General features: G+C 41.4%; 1 protein-coding gene across 2 annotated transcripts in view; it reads left to right on the forward strand.

The window, feature by feature from the left end:
• entpd6 (ectonucleoside triphosphate diphosphohydrolase 6) overlaps positions 1-13,873 on the forward strand; it is a 73,530-nt gene extending 59,657 nt beyond the window's left edge. Inside the window, exons 10-14 of one of the 2 annotated variants that reach the window (XM_063056332.1) lie at positions 4,578-4,679; positions 5,098-5,238; positions 7,631-7,687; positions 10,206-10,318; positions 10,407-13,872. In XM_063056332.1, the coding sequence (XP_062912402.1) occupies positions 4,578-4,679; positions 5,098-5,238; positions 7,631-7,687; positions 10,206-10,318; positions 10,407-10,484 (491 nt within the window). In that variant the 3' untranslated portion in view covers positions 10,485-13,872. Of the gene's footprint in view, positions 1-4,577; positions 4,680-5,097; positions 5,239-7,630; positions 7,688-10,205; positions 10,319-10,406 lie in introns of both variants that reach the window. The other variant, XM_063056333.1, reaches the window with a different exon arrangement.
• Positions 13,874-17,297: the final 3,424 nt, after the last annotated feature.

Genomic DNA, 17,297 nt, shown 5'->3' on the forward strand with positions numbered 1-17,297 from the left:
CCACCTGCTTAAAAGGAGCAACAATCATACCAGTGCCCTAAAAGAGCACAGTGAGTTCCCTCAATGACTATCATCCAGTTGCACTAACATCAGTTATTATCAATTGCTTTGGGAGGTTGATCATGGCCAGAATCAATTCCTGCCTAAGTAAGGACCTGAACCTGTTGCAATTTGTCTATCGCCACAATAGGTCTACAGTGGATGCAATTACACTGGATCTCCACCCTGCCTTCGATCACCTGGGCAATAATATTACTTAGCTCAGGCTGCTGTTAATTGACTACAACTCAGCATTCAACATAATTATACTCTCTGTTCCAATCAAAAAGCTCCAAAGCCTAGGACTCTGATCCTCCCACTGCAGATGGATCCGGACTTCCTCACCGGGAGACTACAGTCTGAGTGAATCGGAAATAATATTTCCTCCTTACTGACAGTCAACACTGGCGCACCTCAAGGATATGTGCTTAACTGACTGCTCTACTCTCTCTAGACCCATGACTTTGTGACTATGCACAGCTGTAACATCATCTACAAATCTGCTGACAAGACAATTATTGTTAGCAGAGTTTTAGGTGGTGATGAGGAAACGTACAGGAGTGAGATAGACCAGCTATTTGAGTGGTGTTGCAGCAACATGAGTAAGACCAAGGATTTGATTATGGACGTCAGGAGGGGAAGTCAAATGAACACACACCAGTCCTCATTGAGGGATCAGCAGTGGAAAGAGTGAGTAGTTTCAAGTTCTTGGGTGTCAACATCTCTGAGGATCTATCCTGAGCCCAACATATTGATGCAATTACAAAGAAGGCTGACAGTGGCTATATTTAATTAGGAGTTTCAGAAGATTTGGTACGTCACCAAAGACGCTTGCAAATTTGTAAAGATGGTCCATGGAGAGCATTCTATCTGGTTACATCACCGTCTGATATGGAGGGGCCACTGCATAGGATCGGAAAAAGCTGCAGCAATTTGTAAAGTTAGCCAGCTCCATCATGGGCACTAGCCTCCCTACCCTCCAGGACACTTTCAAAAGGTGACCTCCATTATATATACTTATTGCAATTTGTAGCTTTTATTACTATGTACTGCTGCTGCAAAGCAACAAATTTCACAATCTACACTAGTGATATTAATTCTGATTCTGATACAAGTTTGTCTAACCTCTCCTTATAGCTACTATACTCCAAGACAGGTAACATCCTCCTCTGCACCCACTCCAAAGCCTTCATATCTTTGCTATAGTGTAGCAGTCAGAATTGCACTCAGTACTCCAAAGTTGTGTACAGCTGCAACGTGACGGGCCAGCTGACAACTAGGTCAAAAGAAAAATGACTGCATACAGTTGCCTTATTCATTAGCATTACTGTAATTCCTGCAAAGAGGAAAGTCAATGCAGAACCTGTGCTCATCTTCCCTCAATCTTCTTTATCTTTGACATGCTGAAGAGAGATTATATGGATGCGATGGGAGAAGAGGATCTCGATACAATAGCTATCACTAAAGAGGTTGTGCTGAGCAAACTTGTGGACCTGAAGGTAGACAAGTCACCTGGTCCTGATGGAATGCATCCCAGGGTACTGAAAAAAATAGCAGAAGTTATAGTAGAGGCTTTGGTGATAATTTACCAAAATTTTCTGCAAGTTCCGGCGGATTGGAAGAAGGCAAATGTCACGCCATTGTTCACAAAAAAATGTAGGCAAAAGGTCTGCTAACTATACTATTAACTATAGGCCAGTTGGTTTAACGTCCGTAGTTAGGGAAATGGTTAAAGCTATTATTTTAGAAGAAATAGCGAGGCATCTGGAAAGAAATGGATCCATCAGGCAGGCGCAGCATGTATTCAGCAAAGGCAGGGCCTGTTTGACAGACATGCTGGAGTTCTTTGAGGATATAACAAGCACAGTGGATAGGGGGGAACAGATGGACATTATTTACTTGGATTTCCAGAAGGCGTTCAATAAGGTGTCAGAGAAAAGACTTATCGATAAGATAAGGATGCATAGAGTTGGGGGTGATATATTAGCATGGTTAGAGGATTAGTTAACCAATAGAAAGCAGAGAGTTGGGATACATGGGTGTTTCTCTGTTTGGCAATCAGTGGTGAGCAGGGATCAGTGCTGGGCCCAGGCTGTTCACGATATACGAGGGGTAATTCATAAGTTCGTGGCCTAAGGTAGAAGGAGTCAAATTTAGGAACCTAACGTATTTATTTTTCCTACATTTACACACTTAGTCCAGCGGTCGTGGAGCATACGGATCCCTTCTTTGTAGAAGTGGTCCACAGCGGGGGTGATTGATAAGTTTGTGGCCTAAGGTAGAAGGCAATGAGTTATTAACTTCAAACTTTCTGCATTATCACTCAAAGAATTGAACTGCACATGCATGTAACGAGAGCGTCTTGGACCTCCAGGTGGTCCACAGCAGGGGTGATTGATAAGTTCGTGGCCTTGGGTAGGAGGAGATGAGTTATACAGCTGTTGTTACATGCACGTGCAGTTCAACTCTTTGAGTGAGAATGCAGAAAGTTTGAAGTTAATAACTCATCTCCTTCTACCTTAGGCCACAAACTTATTGATCACCCCTGCTGTGGACTACTTTCTGGAGATTCAAGATGACTTCTACAAAGAAGGGATCCATATGCTCCACGACCGCTGGACTGAGTGTGTAAATGCAAGAAAAGTAAATGTGCTAGGTTTTCTAAAATTGACTCCTTCTACCTTAGGCCGCAAACTTATCAATTACCCCTCGTATATTAATGATCTGGAAGAGGGGACCAGGTGTAGTGTATCTGAGTTTACTGATGACACTAAACTGAGTAGAAAAGCAAATTATGTGGAGGATATGGAAAGTCTGCAGAGAGATATACATAGATTAAGTGCATGGGCAAGGATCTGGCACATGCAGTACAGTGTTGGTAAATGAGAGGTCATCCACTTTGGAATGAAAAATGGAAGATCAGCTTATTATTTAGATGGTAAGAGATTGCAGCATGCTGCTGTGCAGAAGGTCTTGGGAGTGCTTGTGCATGAATCACAAAAGGTTGGTTTGCAGATGCAGCAGGCTATCAAGGCAAATGGAATGTTGGCCTTCATTGCCAGAGGGATTGAATTTAAGAGCAGGGAGTTTATGCTGCAAGTGTACAGGGTCCTGCATGCAGTTCTGGTCTCCTTACTTGAGGAAGAATATACGGATTTGGAGGTGGCACAGAGGAGGGCCCAAAGGTGAGGGTGTTGGACTATGAGGAGAGATTGAGTTGCCTGGGATTGTACTCACTGGAATTCAGAAGGATGATAGGAGATCTTATAGAAACATACAAAATTATGAAAGGGATAGATAAGATAGAGGCAGAAAAGTTGTTTCTATTGGTAGTTGAGACTAAAACTAGGGGACATAGCCTCAGGATTCGGGGGAGAAAATTTAGAACGGAGGTGAGGAGGAACTGCTTTTCCCAAAGAGTGGTGAATCTGTGAAATTCTCTGCCCTATGAAGTAGTGGAGGCTACCTCAGTGAATATATTTAATACAAGGTTGGATCGATTTTTGCATAGTTGAGGAATTGAGGGTTATGGGGAAAAGGCAGGTAGGTGGAGATGAGTCCATGGCCAGATCAGCCACGATCTTATTGAATGGTGGAGCAGGCTCGACGGGCCAGATGGCCTACTCCTGCTCCTCTTTCTTATGTTTCAATAAGATCACTTGTCAATAAATATCAGCTCAATCTTTTTGTAAGACATCTTTTCAACCATGAGAACCTTTTCTGCACTATATACAGGACAAGTACATTCTTCTTTAAAAGAAGAGTGAAAAACTATGTGATTATTCCAAACATAAATTCCCTTGTCTTACCTGGGGAAAAAAATGATTGAATATGGAGAACTTAGAAATAAAACATTTTTATTCTAAAAGCTGTCATAGCTTGGTGGGGGGGGGGGGGTGGCTTTAGTGGGGATAAATACCCATTACTTATTAAATGCTCCTGATGGTGTGCATCTCAAATGGCCTCTGACGACCAGGTCCAGCTCCTGGCTTTCATGTGGCTTAGCTACTAAGCCCAGCGCAACTGTTTCTACTGACAGGAGAAGGAGCAAAGGCGGGTTACTGGTGCCTTAAAAGCAGTCGCTCCAGGCAGATGGGGCTCGTCAGCCATGTTTGGCAGCTTGTCTCGGAGAAGGAAACTTCTGATCTCAAACCTCCAATGTCTTGTAGCTATACTCACTCATCTGTAAGGCTTCGGGAGTAAATCCCAAGGGGAAATCTGGAGCTTTCATCCCTTGGGCAGTCCTACGTTGAGTTCAACACTGACTGGCAACTCCTGTGACACAGCTGGTGCCAAGCTGTATCGGTCTCTGCCGATCCTTTGGATTCATCAGCTGTGTGGTGAGGGTAGCCTGCTGCACTGACAACAGCTTACACTCCATATTGTACTGCCCTGGCTTGTGTATCGATAGCCGGGACACAACATCCATGGTTGATCCCAACCAATGAAGGTCCTCTCTGCTTCCAATAATTTTGTGAGAGAAATTGCAACTGAGTTCTAACGTCTTGCTGTCCTTGATTTTGTTCACTCATTTACAGCTGAGAAAGATCAAGACTTAGTCAGTTCCTGCTTAGCACCAGGCTACAAAACAGAATGGAAACATGCTGAAATTCTTTACAGCATTAAAGGACAGAAAGCAGGTAGAGTATAGTTTTAATATGTTTTGATTCTTATTTGTCTAGCACTTGTGGTGAATGTTTCCAAGTGAATTATAGAATCTTGGAGCATTGAAAGGACATGTTTTAAGCCTCTCACTACCCCCCCCCCACCCCGCTCTCTCTGCCCTCTCTTACTCCCACTCCCCCAGTATGTTGCTTTGCCATCAGTATATAAAGCAAAAAATACTTGATTATTATTCAGTAATAAGGCATCAACTGCCATCTTCTGCCTGAGCTCCCTAACTTAATAATAATTGAAACTCATATGCACAAAACATCCTTTTGATCATATTTCTTCTTCTCTACACTGGCATTAAACCACACAATTAGAGTTATTTGCACTGTTCAGTACTTGTAACAAGTAAATGGCCAATAACTTCCCCCTTCTCTCTGCTTCTAGGAGAGCACCTATATGATTCATGTTATTCAAGGATAGAGAAGGTGCTTTACAAAAGGGTGCATAAGCCTGAGGAAGTACAGAACATTTCATTTTATGCATTTTCCTACTACTACGACAGAGCAGTCGATGTTGGGCTGATTGGTAAGTTCATGAGGGAAGTCTGTTTCGTTGATGGTCTTCTGTTTCCAGTAACGTTAGAAACCATTGCACCTGTAATGCAAGAATTCCTGTGCTGAACTGGGCAATCTCAGATTATGCAACAGAAAACTGCATTCATTGTCTTTATGAGAGTAGAGTAGGTAGGATTATAATAACAATAACCACGTACAAGAGGCAGCACTCTGGTGTTTCCAGCCTGACCCACACAATGTGCACTACGTAAGCACCCCAAGACCATGCAGTGTCCCGGCAGGCAAAAAAAAACACGATTAAATGAGGTAGGATAAATTCCTCCCTAACTCTCCCTTGGCAATTGCATGAGGGGCATCAGTGGCCCTGATGATTTCTTGTGACAGCTGCTTTTGGGAGGAGACTCCAGATCCATTTCTAAGGATACGTAAGAAATCAAAAGGCATCAATGATTTTGTTAAATGGTGGAGCATGCCGTAGGGCTGAATCATCTACTCCTCCTGTGTTTTCATTACTCAATACTCATAATTCAATCATCATTCTTATCTCTCCCTGTGTCCTTTGTTACCTTTCATATCTAGAAATCTATATATTTTCAAATATATATATACTCAGCATTTTGGCCTGCACTGTCTTGTTGTGGAGAACTCTTTCAGGTAAAGGAATTCCTCCTCATTTCAGTCCCTACTGGCTTTTACTCCATACCCTGAAATTGGGACCCCCCCCCCCCATTCTGGACATCTCAGTCAAGGAGAATCTCCTCACATCCAGTCTGTCAAACCTGTTTCAATGAGATCCCCTTTCATTCTTCTAAACTCTGCTCATTCCAGTCTCCATTGATCGTATTGCTATCCTACAGATCAATGAAGTGAATCTCAAGGTAGTACGGGTATATGGTAACATGCAGTAATACGTTCTTGACAATAAACTTACCTTGACAAGTTAGTGAACCTTCTATAGTAAGTATATACTTACTATATTTACCATATACTATGGTCAGAGCACAAAAACTATACCCAGTGTACCTGCTGGGATCTCAACTGTGTGCAAAATAAGAAGACATCCTTTCTCCTCCACTGAAAATAGTTTGTAGAGAAGGCCAGTGGATCATTTACTTAAAAGCATGTGTTTTTTTGTGAAAATGTGTCAGCCATGATGGAATGGTAGCACAGACTCAATGGGCCAAATGGCCTAATTCTGCCTCTTAACTCCCTGCAGCACTGCATGATTACTGTGGGTAACCTGTGTACAAGGACAGCCAGGTTGTTTCTGTACTTCAATGTTTACTAATCTATCACAGTGATAAAGTACTCTGCCTTTCCATTTTGCATGCTCCTTACAACTAGTAGTCTCCTGCAGCTTCCGGCCATACCAGAGTCTTGTACAGGGATAAAAGAGAAACAAATGTGATGTTGGCAGAATCTTTCAGTTCCCAATATTGCCCACAGATCATGAGAGTGCTCAGTAATATTCACCAGCCCAGTTATAAAATGTTGCTCTTTTCAAGGTGAAGCCACACTTGACTGACATGAAACAAAGGGTGATGGACTGATGATTACAGATTGAAATGTGTTTGTAGTGATGTTTCCTGGGGGTTGCTCTTCTAACTACTAGATTGCTGCAAGGCGCAGCATTGTCAAGTTTCTCTAGATCTTTTCAAATAGCCCTGAGCTGGTGAAAGTGGGGGGGTGGGAAGAAGGTTAATGAAGTTATCCATGTTGATTCAGGAGCCTGATGGTTGAAGGGTATTAACTGTTCCTGAGCATGGTGTTGTGAGACCCAAGACTCCTATACCTCCTTCCCGATGACAGTAATGAGAAGAAAGCATGGCCTAGATTGTTGGTGTCCTTGATGGATGATGCAACTTGGATATACAGCTATATCCCAACGTCATAACTGACCAAGAATTGGTAAACCTCCACTTCTCCCTGTGGTGTGCTGCTGCTGACAAACTGCTGATGAAAGTACCTGCCCATTGTCATTCCTTCACTGGTGCCTAATGCTCAATCCTGAGCAAATTCGGCTGTGAATGAGTAACCTGCCTATACTCACGTCAAGAAGAGGTACTTTGGTAAGACAATGGATATTGCTGTGTGAATTGTTCATTCAGACACCCAACCAAGCAAGCATGAATTGGCACCATCAAGCAATAGAGATAAAAATGGGACCTCATTTCCTGAAAGCCTAATATTGTCAGAGGTGGGAAGTAAGCAGCTGTTAGAAAAGTTCAGCTCCTCCTAGTTCCTTGAGGTAAGGACTGAAAGTCTGAAACATTCTGCACACCCTTTCCTTAGGAAGTAGAAAATGCGACAATCCAATGTGTAAATGAGGGGCAGGAATAAGTGTTAACTTGTAAATATAATTAAATACATTTCAGCTCCTAACCTCTCATAATCCTCTTCAGATGAAGAAAAAGGAGGCATTTTAAGAGTTGAAGATTATAGGAGAGCAGCCAAGCTTGGTAAGAACTACCAATGCAACAATTCTAGATTATTGTTGTAATTTTTGGAATCGTGCGCGTCTTGAATCTGAACAGTATTTATTTTTAACTGCTGTCAGTCTGTAATGTTTCTCAGCTTAGCTAGGTGACCGAATGTCTTCCATATCACAGGGGATGACAGTGGGTGGTGCTGGTGCTTCACAGCTTCATTAACTCAAGATTAATCCAGACATCTAGCATTGTCTATGTGAAATAAATTTGGAATAGGATTGCTCTGTGTGTCAGCATTAGACTCACTGGGCAGAATATATCATATATATATTGTAAGGATATATGAGAAATTATGAATTGTGCAAACAAAAGATCATACCTGCCCAGTCAGTGATGCTGATTTTTTTTTTTAACTCGCCCATTCTAGCAAAATGTGTTAAGTATTGCTGTTCCTAATTTTTAAATGGTCTTTATCACTAGAAATGTTAATGTTGCCACAGTATTGCAGCTCCTCCAGTTTGCAATTGATTTTGGAGCAAAGGCTTGTTTGCTACTTTTTAAAATTGTACCCCCCTCCCCCACCCTTCTAAAACCGATTAACAATTGGCAGGACATCTGGTGTCCACCTTGGCCACTGAGAACTTCCTTCATCAAGGATGTATTTGATTTCAAGTGAGAAAATACCTAATAATTCATATGTTTGAAGGAGTGGAAATAGAACATGATGCACACTGCAAAGACTTGAGCACGAATTCTTACATATTAGAAGAATTTTCAATATAGACTAAGTTACTGGGTTTAAACGGACAGTATCACCTTAATATGAAAGCTAAAGTGGCACGTGCTATGACAAAATGGGCTGGGAGGAGTAGTTGGTCAGCTAGAGGGGCAGTTTGGGGAAACGAGGAATACTTTTATCCAGGAATGAAACTACTATGTGTGTATTTGTTCTGCTTGCCATTTCAAAGTTTTAAATTTGCCTACTTTGAGGAGAAAATGGGTGAGAGCAAAGACTCTTTAATAAATGAATTAAAATGCATTGCTTTTGTTATCAAGTAGTAGTAAATCAAGGTAACTGGACTTGCTGTGTTGTCTAGAAGATATTTTGCCACTCATCCAAAAGGTTTCTTTGGTTCTAATCCATGGTGGGTGGTTTTCTGGTTTATAAACTCTGTGATTTGTTTAAAAGGTATAGCAATCACATGAGGGTCGTTAAACGTAGTAGAGGTAATGAGAGGGTCATTAGTCTTATCTTTGCATGAATGGAGGTGTGAACTGCTGTAGAGATGTTAAGACCGCATTGTAAGTAACTAATAGGTGGTGTTGTACCCCATCGCCTCTGTTCAGGAATGGGTTTTCCAGTTTGACAACGATGGCTTCTTTAACTCTTCTTTCAAACCACCTGCCCTCCCCATCCAAAATGTCAAGCCTCTCGGATGAGTGGCAAAACATCTTCCAGACAACACAGCAAGTACAGTTGCTTTGATTTACTACTGCTTGATATACAATGGCCTGGATGACGAAGAACCTTCACATATTGATTTTGTTAGGTTACTGTAACCAGTGTAGTAAGTACCTTAATGGTGCCTCACAATATAATGTTGTCATAATTTTCTCAAAATTAATCCAGTGAATGACTCTCCCAATTTGCTTTCAAAAAGACCACTTTTGACCTCATTATCTGAGATGCGCCAGATAGTGTGAATTGGCCTCAATATCCTGAAGTCAAAGAAAGAAAAATCTTATTGTTCCTAATTCCCTGCAGGAATTGCTGTACTTTTGGATCTCCACTGAAGATGGGTTTGGTCTCCACTATAGTTGACTCACCCACTACGCTGCAATGTATGCACATGTAATTGCAAGGGAATGCCTCATTCCCATTCAGGGAGAAAAAAAATTCCAAAATCGAAAAGCATGAGAAATTTCATGGTTTCCTTTGAGCATTAGAGGTCAAGTGCAATTAAAATATCTGAAGGAACACTGGAACTTTGCCTGAATATTTAATCTCTAAAATGCAAAAACAAAGTTTTTATTCTTGTAATTTACTCAGAAAATAAGTTTTTTTTCTATCTTTATAGCTAGAAGTAGAATTACTATGTCTAGAATGCTGTTTTGATGTTCTTGAGTTAGTCCCATAATATAACTCTTCAGTTAAATCAGGAGACATGTTTGGACCTTTGTATCAGTACCACTTCTTTTATGGTAACCTGTCACTGAATAAATATAGAGATTCAGTCTAACTTTTATGCTTTTAAGTTTTATCATTTTTATCCAGTCTAAGTTCTTTCTCCTCCCTTCTCCCTTCTCTTTCTCCAATTTCCATTCTCACTCCTTCTCTTCTCCTCACCTGCTCCTCACTACCTTCTGGTTCCTTTCTTCCGTGGTTCACTCTGCTATGAAATTCATTCTAAGACCATAAAGACATAGGAGCAGAATTAGGCCATCTGGCCCACTGAGTCTGCTCCACTATTCAATCACTGGAGCACCCAAAAGAACTTGGATCCTTTTCAGACCATTTTATGAAAAATGAAAATCACTTATTTTTCAGCATGTCAAAGTATAGAAGCTGGGTCAACAGATCAACCATTTCTTTGCATGGATCTTGTATACATAACCGTACTGCTACAGGAGCTGGGATTTCAAAACGATGCTGAGTTAAAGGTAATTTGGATGTGATGGATGAAATTAACATTTTTCATTTAGTACTCTGCAGTGTCTTATCTGAGCTGGTTTGTGATTCTCTTTACAGCTTGCTCGAAAGATCAATGGTGTTGAGAGCAGTTGGGCACTGGGAGCTACATTCCATTACATTGACTCCCTTCACTGAAACTGGAGAGAAATGCGATTGTTTACATTATCAAACAGTTCCGTCAGGGTTGAACACACACCTTCTTCAAAATATTGTCTTCCCCCAGTGGCAATGGGGCAATCAGAAAATGCGGATCTAGACTTTGTTGATTTTAATATTCTGAGTCCTGTGGTTTATTGTTTTAAATCCAGGCGATCAAAAAATCACTGATTTTTAGATGGTCGCCACATTGGCTGAGATTTTGCATAATCTTTAACAAAAATGGTGAGAATCTTTGTTATAAGTTTATTTTATTTTTTAGGAATCAACAAAAACTAAATTTTAAGGGCTTGTGGATTGTGTTTATTTTTTGTTTCTTTTTAATATGTAATACCATTTTTATTCAATTGGATTATTCATAGACTAAATTGCGACATGTTCTATATGCAAAGATTAATGTTCACACGAAACAGAATTTCAAGTATGGTGCCTTTTGTTTAACCTTTTCCAGTCAAGATTGCACAAAGCTGCAATTTCTGTCTTATAAGCTCTGCCTTATTTGTTTTTTTTAGGTTTGTAGAGAAAATTTTGAGGTCTGGGAAGGGAGTTAGTGATCAGGTTAGGATTTAGGGACAGGGATGTGGGGGATTTAGAGGACAGGCTGGAGTCTAGGCCTCTGTTCCACATTCAGCCACTTGGATGTGGTCAGATGTTGAGCCAGCAAAGCAGCAAGAATGAGGCTGGTAATGTCTCGGTATGCAAGCTGGGCTGGCAAAGACCAGAGTTCAAGGCCTAGTGTTCAGGGGCCCGCCATCGGTGAGTCTGGAGCTCAAGGCCTGGATCTTGTGTCCTCATTCGTTGTTATTGGTGAGTCCTGGGTCGCTACCAAAAGATCAAAACCCTAAGGTCGTTCCGAAGTACAGAAGTCGAGGCATGATAGCCAGAGCTGTGAGGGTGCAAACCTCTTTGAGTCCTTTGTGGAAGTCGAAAGCCCAATATCTGCGAATCCACGAGTCCGTTGGAGCCTGGAGGCCAAAGATGGCCTGTCTTGGGGTTAGAGGACTGGTTGGGAGGGAGGAACAGGTCTTGGCTTGCTAGTGATGCTTTTGACTTGGTGGTCCTGTGTTGTTCTGTCAAGCTTGGTGGGCATGTTGTGTTGGCGCTGGAATGTTTGCCAAAGCTTGCAGGCTGGCCCCAGCACATCTTTGTTGGCTGTTACACTGTCTCGCCAATGAACTGGACTCTGAAAACTCGTTCCTCAATCACACTTTATTTACTGATGCAGAAGGAAAACAGCATGGCCCCTGTCACCACACTTTTCTGAAGTTTGAACAAAGAAATGCTATTTTTTATACAGAAATTCACTAGTTGGATACAAATATTGATCCAATAGAAACTTTGTGCACTTCCGATTCCCATCATTTGTATATTTTAGTACCAATCATAATACATATTTCAGGTGTTAATAACCAATTAAATCTACATGTTAAGGGCTAATAATACTTGAATTATTAAAGTAACTGTCCAATAGTAAATACTGCCCTAGAATTCTTCATTTACATCTTTATCTTGGTACGCTCAGTGACCTTGGTTCCCAGGCTTGAACCAGATCTGAATCAGATCTTTTCCATGAAATGAAAATAAAACCATTTTGAGGGAACACTAGTTCATTTAGAAAAATAGCTACTCACAGTTGGACATCACAATCAACCCTTATTCAACACTCCATCTACAATGGATGTCACCATAGCATAATGAGAAGAATATCGCAGATTTGCTGAATAAGTAATACCATTTACTGCTGGATATCTGTCAGTTGCAGGGACTTGCCATTTTGTTACATTTAAGACCATTCAGTTATGTATTACACGAGCCTGTAATATTTTATTCTGTATGCATCAAAGCACAACTGTGAGAGCTATAAACATGCTTTGAATAGCTTTTATCGGCCACAATATCTGCAAATGAGCCATTCACATTTGGAACTGTCTGCCAATAGTATATGTTGATTTAAATATTGGAATTCCATTGCAAAAGAGAGCAAAGTTTGAGGAGATTTTTCCATGCTTCATTTGTAACCTCCTTGGGGGCATCGTGCTGAATAAGCCTGCCAATCCATAGTATCTGTAACCTCCTTGGGGGCATTGTGCTGAATAAGCCTGCCAATCCATAGTATTTGAATGAAGTAACCTGGCCACTTTTTTTTATAGACTGTATAGGATATAACGTCTCTCAAAAGGACTTCACAGAAAACCTTTATTTATAATTGTTTAAATTATTTACTTCAGTAATGTTTGAAAGTTGCACTTTCAAATTTTAAAGGATAGTGATTGCAAAATTTAATATTGAATCTTCCCCAGTAAATCGATTATAGAATTGATGTTAGCCAGCCATAAGGTTTGTCAGCTAGTTTTTAGGCAATTTGCCGTAGTAAACAAGCTGGCACCTACTTTCTGCTTCCAGGCGAGTCCTTCCTGTTTGTAAATTTGAAACCAGCTGCTGCTGAAGGAGCATTATTGTCATTCAATGATGGTTAGATGTTGACCCTTCTCATTACATTGCCTTGTGTTGAAGCTAAAATGCAAATTTATGGTCAGTGATCTGCTTGAATCTTCCAACCTTAATGCAAAATGCTAAACTCAAGCAAAAATTAACTGGGATAAAATATGCACTCTGCTAATCTATTGTAATTTGGGAACTCTTCTCAGAATGATTAATTAAAGATTGGTTAATTTCCCTATGAAAGGGGAAGTGGAGTCATTGAATGTTATCCAAGTCAATTTGGAGACCTTGATTCACCGGAATAAGGGTATAAAATGGGGTGAGCATTTCAGGTATGAGGCTATCACTGGACAGGTCTTGCAAAGATTTTTGCTAATAGATTCCACTTACATTACTTGTTAACACAAAATGTAAAAAATCTACCTTATTGTCTGTTGGAGGCTGACTTTTAGCACCTTATCTTTCTAATTTCTGGAAGTATATGGTCACCTACCAAAACCACTTTACAAGGTGATGAACATTCAGTATGCAGACTCAATGAAGATTTACTAATGCCTCAGACGTTTGAAACAAATAAACATATGAAAATTCTGCTCCCAAATCTGTTCTCATCATGGCTTCCAACTGATGTATGGATGTGTTTGTATCATTGATCGTTTCCATCTAAGTTTGTTTGCTATCTGTTCTTAAGCCATTCTTCTTTTATTTCCTGATTGCAAGTTTGAACTTATTTTCATTTAAAAAGTCACAGAACTCATGTAAAAAGTTACAATACATTTGAACAGAGCAACAACTGGTATTTGATCTTTACAGATCTTCAAGAATTAAGTAAATAAATTAATTTTAGTGTTCTACTTAAAAGGATACGTCTTCTAAAGTTTTGTTCCTTTTTGACCAACACAGAATGCTGGAGGAATACAACAAGAAGTCAGGCAACATCTATGGAGGGGAATAAACAGTTGACATTTTGGACTGAGACTATCAAATGTGGAAAGGAAGGCAGAAGAAGTACATAGGACATAGGAGTATAATTAGGCCATTCAGCCCATTGAGTCTGTTCTGCTATTTCATCATTATCTCTCTCAACCCCATTCTCTTACCTTCTCCCTGTAACCTGTGACATCCTTAGTAATCAAGAACCATTCAACCTCTGCTTTAGATATACCCAATGACTTGGCCTCCACAGCCATCTGTGGCAATGATTTCCACAGATTCACCACCTGAAGCTGGAATAAGTTGGGGGGTGGGGGGGTAGAAGAAAGGAATACGACCTGGTGAGAGCGAAAGTGGGTGTGTGGGGGAAGAGGGAATGAAGTAAGAAACTGGAAGAGGTAAAGGGCTGAAAAAGAGGCAATCTAATAGGACAGGCAGTGGAGCGTGGAGAAAAGGGAAGGGGAACCAGAGGGGGGTGAAGACACTTCGCATTCTGTCAGCATAGTTTCCAACCTCATGGTATAACTTGTGGTAATTACTATCCTCGCCCACTTCTGTATTTTTCCTTTCCCTATTCTGCTTGCCCTCTTACCCCTCCTCCTTACCCACCCATCACCACCCTTTGGTGCCCCTCCTCCTTCCCTTTCTCCCATGGTCTACTGTCCTCTCCTACTAGATTCCTTCATCTTCCCATCACTTCTTCCACCTTTCACCTGCTAGTTTCTCGCTTCATCCCTCTCATATCTTCTACCATCTTGTAGCCACCCGCCCCCCACCTCCTTTTTCAGGCTTTTGGCTCCTTCCTTTCCAGACCTGATGAAAGATGCCAGTCCGAAACGTGTTTATTCCTCTCCATAGATGCTACTTGACTCGCTGAATTCCTCCAACATTTTGTGTGTGTTGTTCTGGATTCCCAGCATCTGCAGAATCTTGAGTTCATTTTTTATATTGATTTGAGCAGAAAACAGAAACTTTTGTCATTTATCATTGAGTTAATAATGAAGAGGAAATTTTGAACTTCTCGAAAATTTGTTGCACTATATACTATTTACCACAACTGCACCTTCTCCTGGTTTATATGCTGTCATAGTCATGGTTATTTCTAACCTTATATAAACTTTTAAATATATATATAATTTTATTTACTCTAGTTTCACGTTTTTTTTAGTTTTAAGGAAAACTGCATTGGTCATGAAGTCATTTTAAAGGGACTAAGCTTACAGAATATTTACAAAATGAGAGGGGTAATAAATGACAAACGAGAAAGTCTGCAGATGCTGTAAATCTAAGCAACACACACAAAATGCTGAAGGAACTCAGCTGGCCAGGCAGCATCTATGGGAAAAAGTACAGTCAACGTTTCAGGCTGAAAACCTTCGGCAGGGGTAATAAATCAGCCATGATTGAATGGTGGAGCAGACTCAATGGGCTGAATGGCTCAATTTTGCTCCAACGTCTTATTGTCTTGATGACCCTCTTTATTCTGCAACTAACTTGGCAATTTATGACGAAGAATAAATACCCTAAGAATGCGGTCACTAGAAGTTTTTGGACAATTTGTGTCACTCATCCAATAACCATGTAGAGCAGCCTGTGTTTCAAGAGCCCTCACAATATAAATAAAGCATTGAGAAAGGGTGGCACTTAGCAGTGCAAGGACGTTTTTGATAACAAGGATTATATTTCTGCAATGCCACTTGTTACCCACACCCTAAAAAGGGAATAGCAATCTCTGGAATCACACTGCTGCAGTTCCATTGTTTATATAAAGTGGTTTATTTTGTTTTAAATGTTTACTTTGTCCTTTTTTTCCCCCTGCCTTTCTATGCCAAATTTGGTGCGAGTTCCATTTCCTCCTTTAAATTCTTAAATTCCCATTTGATATAAGATTAGTTTTGATTGTCATGTACATTGAAATGCATTGTGTGCACTGATGCTTATTGGTTATTCAGTGTGCTGGGGTGGGGAGCAGGCCGCAAGTGTTGCCATGCTTCTGGTACCAACATAGAATGTCCACAATCACTAACCCTGACCCATATGTTTTTGGAATGTGGTGGGGGGGGGGAGCACATGGTCACAGGGAGAATATATATTCTCCTTACAGAGAGCAGCAGGAATTGAATCCCAGTCGCTGATCAATGGCGTTATAGAGTGTTGAGCTATCTGCTACACTACCATGCCACCTCGCTTATCAAAGCGCGTTAAGCATGTTTGGCAGAACCTGGTATTCAGCCAACACACACAAAATGCTGGAGGAACTCGGCAGGCCAGGCAGCATGAATGGAAAAGAGTACAGTCGACGTTTTGGGCCCAGACCCTTCAGCGGGAGTGGAGAAAAGAAGATGAGGGGTAGAGTTTAAAGGTGGGGGGGGGGGACACAAGGTGATAGGTGAAACCTGGAGGGGAAGGGGTGAAGCAAACAACTGGGAAGTTGGTGAAAGAGAGAGGGCTGGAGAAGGGGGAGTCTGATAGGAGAGGAAGAAAAATGGGGAGGAGCACCAGAGGGGGTAATTAGCATGCAAGGAGATAAGGTGAGAGAAGGAAAAGGGGGGTTACCAGAATTAAGAAATCAATGTTCATGCCATCAGGTTGGAGACTACCCAGGTGGAATATAAGATGTTGTTCCTCCAACCTGAGTGTGGCCTCATTATGACAGTAGAGGAAGCCATAGATAGACATATCAGAACAGGAAAGGGAAGTGGAATTAAAATGGGTGGCCACTGGGAGATCCTGCTTTTCCTGGCAGATGGAGCACAGACGCTTGACGAAGCGACCTCCCAATCTATGTCGGGTCTCACTGCTATACAGGAAGCCACACTGGGAGCACCGGATACAGTGTATGACCCCATCGGACTTGCAGGTGAAGTGTTGCCTCACCTGGAAGGACTGTTTGGAGCTCTGAATGGTAGTGAAGGAGGAGCTGTAGCACTTCTTCTGCTTGCAAGGATGTACCAGGAAGGAGTTCAGTGGGGAGGGACAAATGGACAAGGGAGTTGTGTAGGGAGTGATCCCTGTGGAAAGCAGAAAAGGGGGGAAGGGAAAGATGTGTTTTGTGGTGGGATCCCATTGGAGATGGCATAAGTTCCAGAGAATTATATGCTGGATGTTGAGGCTGATGGGGTGGTAGGTGAGGACAAGACAAACCCTATCCCTGGTAGGGTGGCAGGGGGATGGGGGTCAGAGCAGACGTGTGTGAAATGGAAGAAATGTGGTTGAGGGCAATGTTGATGTTGGAGGAAGGGAAGCTCCTTGAAGAAGGGCATCTTCTTCTGGTATGAAAAGCCTCATGTGGAGAGCAGATGCAACAGAGACAGAGGAATTGAGAGAAGGGGGTGGTGTTTTTACAAGTAACAGTGGAAGGAGGTATAGTCCAGGTAGCTGTGTGAGTCAGTGAGTTTGTAATAAACATCAGTAGGC

This window comes from Mobula hypostoma, chromosome 8 (genome assembly GCF_963921235.1).
Source record: "Mobula hypostoma chromosome 8, sMobHyp1.1, whole genome shotgun sequence".
Classification (NCBI taxonomy): domain Eukaryota; kingdom Metazoa; phylum Chordata; class Chondrichthyes; order Myliobatiformes; family Myliobatidae; genus Mobula; species Mobula hypostoma.